This window comes from Gasterosteus aculeatus, chromosome 8, assembly GCF_964276395.1.
Source record: "Gasterosteus aculeatus chromosome 8, fGasAcu3.hap1.1, whole genome shotgun sequence".
NCBI lineage: Eukaryota > Metazoa > Chordata > Actinopteri > Perciformes > Gasterosteidae > Gasterosteus > Gasterosteus aculeatus.
The window spans coordinates 14,406,725-14,416,829 of NC_135695.1; the positions used below are offsets into that span (position 1 = coordinate 14,406,725).

Below are 10,105 nucleotides of genomic sequence, written 5' to 3' on the forward strand. Positions count from 1 at the left end.
ATGACACCTAGGAGCGATTCTGAAATTATATCAGGTACAAACAAGTTGGAAAGCAAAAGCGATATTGATACCAGGTCAGGCAGACTAACAGATTGTAACTCCCGTAGGTGTAGGTGTTGAAAAATAAAATGGTTGAGTGCTTACCGGAGGTGTGGAACAACAAGTCTTATCGTGTCCTGTATGTTTGTGATACATCTGCACATACCCAATTTTTATGGGTTTTCATTACCGTTCATTTATATATTTGCATTATTGGATCATCCTCAGGTGTGTTTATTGGAAATGTGAGGGTTTTACTTTCTATATTTTACCTGAAGTTTTTTTTTTATTACTAATGCACAGTATATATCTAAATATATATATATATATATATATATATATATATATATATATATATATATATATATATATATATATTATATTGTACTTTTATACATTACTCACATTATCGGGACTCATTTAGCATTTCGGTACAAAAAGCTAGAATCTACAAAGCAAACCAAATTGTACTACTACGGTTAGTCGTGTGGTGGTTGCGGTGAAGTCTCCAGAGAATCGATGTTAGTCATTTCAACGTCCTGCTATGCGACAAAAACAAGAGTCTGTGCGTTTACACTGCCAGGAGGAGCTCGCTGTGCTTTACACTTTATTACATCGTCGGTTGTGGAGGATAGTTAGACCTTCAGAAACGTCGAGCATGAGTGAGTCCAAGAGGAGTATCAGCATCATCTGCGGTTTGCTCTTAATGTCAGGTAATGAGAACTTTATTTTATTTCCTACTTCATTGTTGTTCTATTAAGTGTACGCATTTTATTTTATTGAAACTTAAACAATTCTCTTTCTGTGAATAACAAGCGATGCTGTTGTTATTATTATTGTGGTATTATTTGTAAGGTGCTGATGCTCATCTCTGCTGTTTTGCCTGGAAAACTTTTAATTGCTTGCATATGAGAATTTATAAATGGAGAAAAAAACGTTGATTTCCTATGATATAGTTGTGCAAAGTAATATCACATTTTGATACAATGATAATTCAAAACACATTTTTCTGTTTGGGGTCAGTGTCATTATGTTGCAGTAAACTGTCCTGTAAAAAAGGCCACAGTGGTCCAACCTATGAGTCCATTCAGGCTGTGTTTGACCTGGAAGCCTTCCGGCCAGCAGTGAACCTCAGCAATCCCACCATAGCTAACATCTCCTTCACCCTCTATGCTGTCCTGGGGGTGGTGAGTTCCTCAGTTAGACATCTATCCATCAATCAATGCATTTTTAGTCTTAACTAACCTGATTTACTTTATTTCAGAATGAGAAAACCCAAATACTCACTACGTTCTTGTGGCTGAGACAGGTAAATTGCATGAAAGGACATACTGTAACATATGAATAAATGTTATGCTAAGATATTCATCATCACTTACAGGGAAACTTTTTAAACAAAGGTAAACATATATCTGATTTATTCACTGCAGTACTGGCACCATGAGTTCCTGGTTTGGGACCCGGATGAGTGTGACGGTGTCACCAAGATTTCTCTCCCTGTGAAGAAGCTCTGGTCTCCAGACATCATAGTTTACGAGTTGTAAGTTTTCGGGCTGGTTGCTTTTCTCTACTTTTAATGAATCCCTGCAGTATAGTAGACACAAACTAAACAATTCATTACAAAGTAGTTAACGCCGTGAGACGGATGGGTGAACTTACGAGCCGTTCACATTAAGTTAAATGCCACTGTCTGTGGCTAATGCTTTGCACTAAAGCAAACCCAATAGAGCCATAGGCGGCTTGCACAGTATGATCTATGGATGCAAGCGGATAAAAGGAAAATGCAAACTGCGGTGTCGTGGTCTTGTGAACTAGCTTTATAATTGCTACATGTTCTCCCTGGGGTGGTGCAACATCATCCTCATAGGATGCCGTGATCAACATTGCAGTTTCCCGCTGGTACAAAGAGGTCTGCCATTAGTCAGAATGATGCCAGGATGTTGCCACAGGTTGTGGTCCTCCTATGGACACTTTGTCCTGTGTTTAAGACACGAGCATGCTAGGGTCCTAGGGAGAGACAGTCATGTCCATCAGGGATCTGGAATGGATCCACTCCAGATGTTGATAAACAGTCATGAATGTAGTTTTATTTCAAACCTTTAATATAATTCTGTTTATGTCTTTTACCGCCCGACTCCGCCAACGCTCCCAGCGTGGATGACGATGTCTCCCAAGCTTGCCCTTACGTCTACGTCAACCACACAGGTCACATCCGCTGGGACAGGATGCTGCGGCTTGTCTCGGCCTGCAACCTGAAGATCTTCAGTTTTCCTTTCGACATGCAGAATTGCTCATTCACTTTTGGCTCCTATATGCATACTAGTAAGAACATGCTTCTTAACATTTACGCAAAAAGTTCTCCGGTCCTTGGCCACTGTTTAACAAATGAAACTGATATCTGATATCTGTAGAACTCACTAGTTTTACCGTCTCTATTGTGATTTTCTCTTTCACAGTAAGGGACGTGAGGCTCAGTCCAGCTTTGAGCTTTCAGGAGATGTCCCAAAACTCAAAGCGTTACCTGGAAGCCAGTGGGGAGTGGGAACTGGTGGACATACTGGGAGAGGCCTCCATCCTTCAGTTTGGGGTCGACGAATGGGACATTATCACCTTCTGGGTGAGAGGAGCTTAACTGAGTTTACTATTCTTCCGTAAATGCAGTAAATAAAACGTAAGCTACTACACTACTCTCATAACACGAGGGACACGATTAGAGGCTGTAATTATAGTGGCGCATTGAGCTGCTGTATTAACCTTAAAAGGTGATGATATGATAACATGACAATTTGGTTTCTTTTGCTCCCATGTTGAAAGATCTTCGATTGCAGGTTTAACACAGACTTCACAATGTCTGATGCAACTGTTTCCTCAAGAAAGGAAAATAGGTGACGAGACTTTTCCCAAAATTACACTTGTCCCCCAGGTGGTCATAAAGCGACGGCCGGTGCTCTACGTGGTCAATCTGCTGATCCCAAGCTCCTTCCTCATGCTCATCGACATCCTGTCCTTCTACCTGCCCCCCCACAGCGTGGACCGCGCCTCCTTCAAGATGACCCTCATCCTGGGCTACACCGTCTTCCTGCTCATCATGAACGACCTGCTGCCCAGCACAGCCAACGGCACGCCCATCATAGGTGGGAGACATCAGCTGGAGCACTATCGTAGCCTGGGTCCTGGGTTCCACCATCATCGGCAATGGCCTTTTCTTTTTTATACCTATGTTATTGTGTTTTATTGAGATGATTATGGGAGTTTTAGAAATAAATTGTACAGGACATACAGTGTCTAACACTTGACCTGTTTAATCTGGTTGTGTCGCTACATCATGGAGTTAAAAATCATCCAATCAAAGGGTTCTTTGCTTTCTTTTAAGTGGGTTGCAGATAAATGAATGAGTCAATAGAATGGACCAAGCATCCTGTTAACTCTTTGCTTGTTATACATATGTCCTCAATGTGTATCCTTTGATATCTCAATCCGCCCTTCAATCCAGGTATCTACTTCTCCGTGTGTCTGGCCCTCATGGTCATCAGCCTTTTGGAGACGGTCATCATAACTAATGTCCTCCACCATAACTCCATGAAATACAAGGAGGTCCCAACCTGGGTAAGGGTTGTAGTCCTAAAACACATCGCCAACCTCATCTGCTACCAGTGGCCGGAGCACGTCAAGGCCCCCGCTACACCACAGAAGGATGAACCTGAAATTTTAAATGGCGATTCTGGGGTGTGGGTCGTCCAACCAGCCAGCCGGACGCCTGCACAGGACCAAACCAGCAGCCTAGGTGATCAAACTAAAAGGAATGATTACTTTTACTGAGCTTCCCAGAGAATACTACCAGCCATCTATTCTAACAAAGGAAAAATAAGAATATTGAAGGGAAATATATGATAGAACATCTACATCCTCCAACAGTGAATCACAGTCATTTTAACCTTTCAGGCAGCAGCACAATAGTTCTGTTCCATCCTTTGCTGTTTCCTTTGCTGTTCCCCAGGTGCAGCTGCTCTGCCTGAACTGCAACAGATCTGTCGATACCTGGGAGACCTTCATGACCACCTCACCTCAATGCACAAGGAGAACGAGCTGCTGGACCAGTGGTGCCATGTGGGATACGTCCTCGACTTCCTGCTCTTCCGCATCTATCTGCTGCTCATCTCCTGTTACGCGCTGGTCATTATCTCAATGTGGTGCGTCTGGATCAGCCAGTCCTAAGGGAGCGATTCAGGGACCAGTGATAGGTAGTAACAAATGAAAAGAAAAACAGTCTGTGTAAGTAGAAGATAAAACAAAGTTAATGGCATAGCAAGTCCCACTATAACCCTTCATATCTGTACCGTTTCACCTTTGACCGTAAATAATAAAACACAATTAAAAAAGCATGTTGACATTTCTTTGTTTAAATGTGCATGTTTCCTTGTTTACTGGTCTCCAAACCAATCTTGGCTTTGTCCTTTTCTATGACATAATCAACCGTCTTCCTTTCTATCTTTCCTTGTTACAGTCAATGGGAATTATATATAAAGACATGAAATTAACAGGCAGCCGCATTGTTGACTTTCACTGCAACTCTGTGGAAACAGGGTTACAGACAGACTGAGACAGCCACCGGCCAAGTGCATACTCTTGTCCACGTCTTACCTCAACTGTCACAAATTTGTTGACACATCTAATTCCAATCCACATGAAAATGATTCAAAAACCGGTTGTGTTATGCAAACATCGTGCAAACAGAGCCATCAGAAAACTGGATATACCCGATAGTTTGTCATGCTGCAGTCAGGCATGTTCTACAGTCAATATTAGCCCCTGGAGGAGGTTACACATTTCATTTTTCACTATAAATACATACATGTTCAATTTTGCACATCATCTCAATCTGCTGGAGCAGACTGCCGACTATTTTTACTCTGTAATCTGAGGGACTCAAAATAAAGGCTTAACTGAGAGAAAATGACAGTTGTAAAACCTGCTGAGCTCATCTTCATCTGTTCCATGCTGCTTCATGGTAAGACAATTTTACTATCCACAAAGTATGAAAAAGAGCACTTGTAAGTTAGTTACACGGCTACTTCAGTTACTTCAGGTCCTGTACAGTGGGAACCTCACTCTAACATAACAACATAATGATGAGAAAGATCTATTTAAAATCTAGTTTGATGTTTATGTTAAAAAGTTAAAATAAATAATATGTACAGTGCATGTCAAAAGTTTGGACACTTTCTCATTTAATTGAATGAGAAAGTGTGTCCAAACTTTTGACTGACACCGTACCTACCATCAGTTTCCGTAAAATTATACAATAAACATGTGACTAAATTAGTTCAGTATTATATACATTTCTATTTTATTCCTTTCATATATATTTCTAGATTTCCAGATGGGTTTAATTCTGTGCTTAATATGTCATAACTGAAGCCACCTTCATAAAGTATAATTACCTTTCTAAACAAGTATATTTGATTAAATATTTCTATTTCATTGTTATTAATAGCAGTGTGATGACAGGAAATTAATTATTTTGTTGTCAGGATGTGAAGAAAAATTCCCTGGGTGTTGTTTATTATTTGTTAATAAAGACGTTGGTCACAACTTGTGAAGCTTGTGTCACACGTCCAAATGTCACTATGCCACAAACAAGGAAATGAACCCACTCTTGGATTTGGACATTTATCCTGATAAGGTGATTTCCCTTTTTCATGACAATTAGCTTGTTATCACAATAAAAATAGACGATAATTCACTTATGTTCTCAAGAAAAGCAGGAAAGCCACAGCCGTTCTTGACTTCCCCGTTATGACCATGTTGTTAACAGCAGATGAAGATCTGTAATGCTTCTGTCAACACATCAATACAAATATGGTAGTTCATAGCCATCTCTCAACTGGTGTTTTCTACTTTCTCTTTAAAAATAGGTATTGCAGCAATGTTGAATTGCACAAACCCAACTCCTGAATCTTTGTTTGCTTAACTTGAGAAGAATTTATTCCCTAAAAATCTACTGCGACCTGTGAAAAACTTTTCAACTCCAACTAACATAACCATTGGTATCACCGTGGTGGGGATTCTAGGAGTGGTAAGTCTACTCAAACAGCTTCTCATGCCTGCACATGAGCCCACAAGTATTGCTTTTTTAATGAGGTTTATATTGGTTATACAATTCATAATTAATCATCACCACTCTAATTTATTTAAAAGATGTGTTTCATCAACAGGATGAAAAATCCCAAAGCCTGACAACACTCCTGTGGCAAGTTCTTGTAAGTTCTCAGAGGACTAACAAATGGTCTCCATCCACGTGAATGCACTGTGTGCAGATTTTTACTTGTTTATATCATCTTTAAAATGCTCATTATTATATACATTCTGGTTTGTAAGCTTTAAGTGTTGTTTTTTTATATTACTTCCGGCAGGTTAGATATTTGCTGTTTAAATACAAACAACAAATTTACCTTTGAAATTTAGTTTTATTATTCAAATGAATGGCATTTTCAATGCTGCTTTCCCATTGGTGTGGTTCTGTTTACTAGGAGTGGGACATCGAGGGACTGAGCTGGGACGAGAAGGAATGTGGCACTGAAAGAGTCTCTGTCCCTCGAGAAAAGCTTTGGGTTCCAGATGTCCATATTGCAGAGCTGTAAGTTAAAAGATTACTAATTAACAGGACATCTCCTGTAGTCTGTGGGCTTTTTCAAATGATTGTCCAATTCAGATAAATGAGCCTTGGAAGGCAATCTTTGACATTGCAAATCTGATAAGAGATAAACCTCAGTGAAGGTATAATATCAAGCTGTTTGGTACGGTTTGGTTCGCTGTTTGGTACTGAAAAAAAAAGTTTAAACTATTCCATTTTTAGGGATGTAAAGACAGACTCGTTTCAGTTTTATTTCATTTGGTTAAAGCCAAAAGGAACTATCCAATTGAGTGGATTTAGGCGAGCCTAGTGGACAACGGTGAAGTGTTTCGGAGCACTTTAAAAAAGCTCACATTCTACTGTAGCTCACAGTCTTCTACACGCACTCCCAGTTCTCAATCTTTCTTAATTGAAATAAGGATAAATATTTAAAAATCCATCAGCAATGAAAAACATGCTGTTAGAGAGAGATATTAACTTTCTAGCAATTGAATTCCTCTCTTCTTCTTATCTTTACCTACACTGCAGATTTTATCGTATGTCTTATACAAATACTGCCTTGCTTTGCCTTGTCTTCTGATAAAGTGAATTCATTTATTAATCCATAATACATTGGTATTCTTTTCTATTTCAGCATGAATGAGGACATGTCTCCTAAAACTCCCTACGTCTACTTATTTAACACTGGTCGTGTATATGACGATAAGCCGATAAAAGTGGTCAGCTCCTGCCGATTAGTAATCTACACGTTCCCTTTTGATATCCAAAACTGCTCTCTGACCTTTGGATCATATCTACACTTTGGTAAGACGCCGTGAATATAAAACACAGTTGGATCTTTTAACGATGTGGATAAATGTCTTGTGTTTACGGATGTGTTTAAATTGGGCCTGGACCGAATTAAAAACAGTTCGCCATCGTTTTCTTGTCCCACATTGACATTATTTGACGGTATCTACCTTGAGACAGACTTCTGAAAGTGAAATGACATGTTATTCAAGCCACAGATGTAAGGATGATTCAAGGCACCACAGCTGAAGAGATACTGGCGGAGTCGCACAGTGTGCTGGAGACCAATGGGGAGTGGGTGCTCGCAGATATCACCGTGGCTTCTTCTAACCTGGCCTTAGATGTGGGAAGCTACTCTGAGATTGAATACCATGTAAGCACTTTTTATAAAAAATATGTTCATTGTTTTTCCGTTTGCAAATCGCATCAAGTGTGAAGTCAGCTTAAGGCAGACAGTATACAGCAGTATGCAGCCAAATATACTGCATAGGTTCCAGGCTACTGCTGACTGTCTCTGCCTCTGAGACTGATCTTCTACAGATATTTGGTCCATACCTTCCTTGGCAGGTATTCAGTGTATCATTGTATTTTTATTTGAGAATATACAACCAAAGATCATTATTACCAGTTCATGTTCTTCGTTCCTAACCTGCATATTTCTTAACCCTTGCAAAACCTTGAAAATCAAAATATTCATGTTTTGTTTTTTTATTTTGTGCCTAGTCAAACCGATTTAAAATAGTGAGGCACCGTGGATCCAGTCCTGGCTACGCAAACCGTTTAAATCACTATGTAGAAAAGAGGCTGCCGAGCTCGAGAGGAGCAACCTGGCTCTCTGTCCACACATTACCAGCCTAATCAAATTAAACAGTTCTTTGAAAAATGCAATTACTACGTGAGACGAAACCTAAAGTGAATCATTTGGCATCCAAATACGGAAAGGAATGAAGATAAATGATGCTCGAAGTGTGCTTTAAATTTTAACGTCTCCTCCCAAGATCCTTTTGAGACGCAGGCCAACCCTCTATGTGGTGAACCTCCTGATCCCCAGCTGCTTCCTCATCACCGTGGACCTCTTCAGCTTCCTGCTGCCCCCCCACAGCGTGGACCGCGCCTCCTTCAAGATGACCCTCATCCTGGGCTACACCGTCTTCCTGCTCATCATGAACGACCTGCTGCCCGTCACCGGGGAGACAACGCCGCTCATCAGTGAGCCACACCGCGAACATTGTTACTCGCTTCACTCGACCCCCAAGCTCAATGCTGCACATGTGCTTTTAAAGCTTATATCCTCAACAACATATTAACCAGATTGCTGGTGAACGTATATCTGTGTGTGTTGGCCGGTTTGTTGTGCAACTTGTCTGATGTCCTCCGCTGAAACGCGAGACAAAGACGTCATGAAGACCAACTGTAAAGAAATAGATGACTGTTCTGGGGTCAGTGAAAGACAATCATTTCCGGTTGTCAGAGCCACCTTGACAGTAATGTAAATGTGACTGAGAAAGTGGATTTTCTACAGAAGTTCCAAACCAGGTCATGACTGAGGACATTTAAATGCATGTAAAAGATACGGTTGCTATGGAGAAATGTGCTGAATTGGTTTGGTTTTCCTGCAGACGTCTTCTTCTCCATCAGTCTCGCTCTGATGGTGGCCAGCCTGTTGGAGACGGTGTTTATCACGAACATCCAGTACAGCTCCTCTGAGACCCGGGACGTCCCTCACTGGCTCAGTGTCCTCGTGCTGCGATATCTAGCCGTAGTAGTTGGTCTCCGTCAAAAAGAAAACAGCCGAACCACTATTTTCCTAAACCCCTCTGCTACCACAGGTATGTCAATATTGTTTACTGACATTAAATATGAAGGTCGTGAGAAAATGAATGCGGTAACTGGTTACGTAGAACACCGTTTGGAGGGAGTTGGTGCTAAAATCGTTTAGAGGAGACAACTGATGGACCATAATCTAATCTATGTGCAATTTAGATTTGATTTTCAGTCATTTTTTGTGTCCAATCGAGCGGTTCTTTGCTTTTTGAATGAACCAGGTGAGAATTCCCGCATCCAAAACATCCCGGGACTCCATCTTAACTACGTCTCTGGTGATGTGGCTCCAGCAAAACCCCGCCCGGCCCCGATGGAGCCGGGTCTGGACGAACTGAGGAAAGTGAGCAGAGATCTCTTGGCCATCCGCCTCCAGGTGGACAAACACTTCCAGGAGTGCCAAAGCGGGCAGGAATGGCAAATGGTCGGTCGAGTCATCGACCGCCTGCTGTTTGGCTTCTACATCGTCTTCATCGCGTTCAGCTTCATCACCATCACATGCATTTGGACCTGGAGCAACTACGCATCGTGATTTACCTGAGACATTCACACACATAATGGAACACAATGGGAGTTTCTGCATGTCGGGAAATTGTATCAAGAGTAACGTCTGTTGAGATCATTTAATGTTGGGTCTATAATTTGGGATAATAATTAGACTCCTTCTGCCATCTCAAGATGGTATTGCACACAAATGGGCTTTTTGATAGACAGGTCGTACACAGGGGTGTTGAATAACATCTTTGTTAATGACAGTTTCTCTTTTGTTAAATAAAATTGCCTTGCCTTTTGAGAACCAATGTTTTATCAGTTCATCAGTAC

At 41.0% G+C, this 10,105-nt stretch overlaps 1 protein-coding gene across 1 annotated transcript; it reads left to right on the forward strand.

Moving 5' to 3' along the window:
- The first annotated feature begins 697 nt into the window (after positions 1-697).
- LOC120824093 (uncharacterized) lies at positions 698-9,950 on the forward strand. Its single transcript, XM_078108092.1, has 17 exons — positions 698-752; positions 1,063-1,226; positions 1,304-1,348; positions 1,470-1,579; positions 2,192-2,361; positions 2,496-2,656; positions 2,963-3,173; positions 3,533-3,823; positions 4,037-4,251; positions 6,017-6,115; positions 6,255-6,299; positions 6,570-6,676; positions 7,308-7,477; positions 7,675-7,835; positions 8,461-8,671; positions 9,082-9,291; positions 9,508-9,950. Exons 1-17 carry the CDS (start codon positions 698-700, stop codon positions 9,813-9,815), a joined length of 2,733 nt encoding a protein of 910 aa, XP_077964218.1. The 3' UTR covers positions 9,816-9,950.
- The last annotated feature ends 155 nt before the right edge of the window (positions 9,951-10,105 follow it).

What these genes read in the sequence shown, in the direction of transcription:
- LOC120824093 (XM_078108092.1), top strand. Translation starts at nt 698, where the DNA reads ATGAGTGAGTCCAAGAGGAGTATCAGCATCATCTGCGGTTTGCTCTTA. An exon ending in GCGTCTGGATCAGCCAGTCC is followed by an intron (nt 4,252 to 6,016) that starts TAAGGGAGCGAT and finishes GCTTAACTTGAG; the next exon opens with AAGAATTTATTCCCTAAAAA. An exon ending in CACTCCTGTGGCAAGTTCTT is followed by an intron (nt 6,300 to 6,569) that starts GTAAGTTCTCAG and finishes TCTGTTTACTAG; the next exon opens with GAGTGGGACATCGAGGGACT.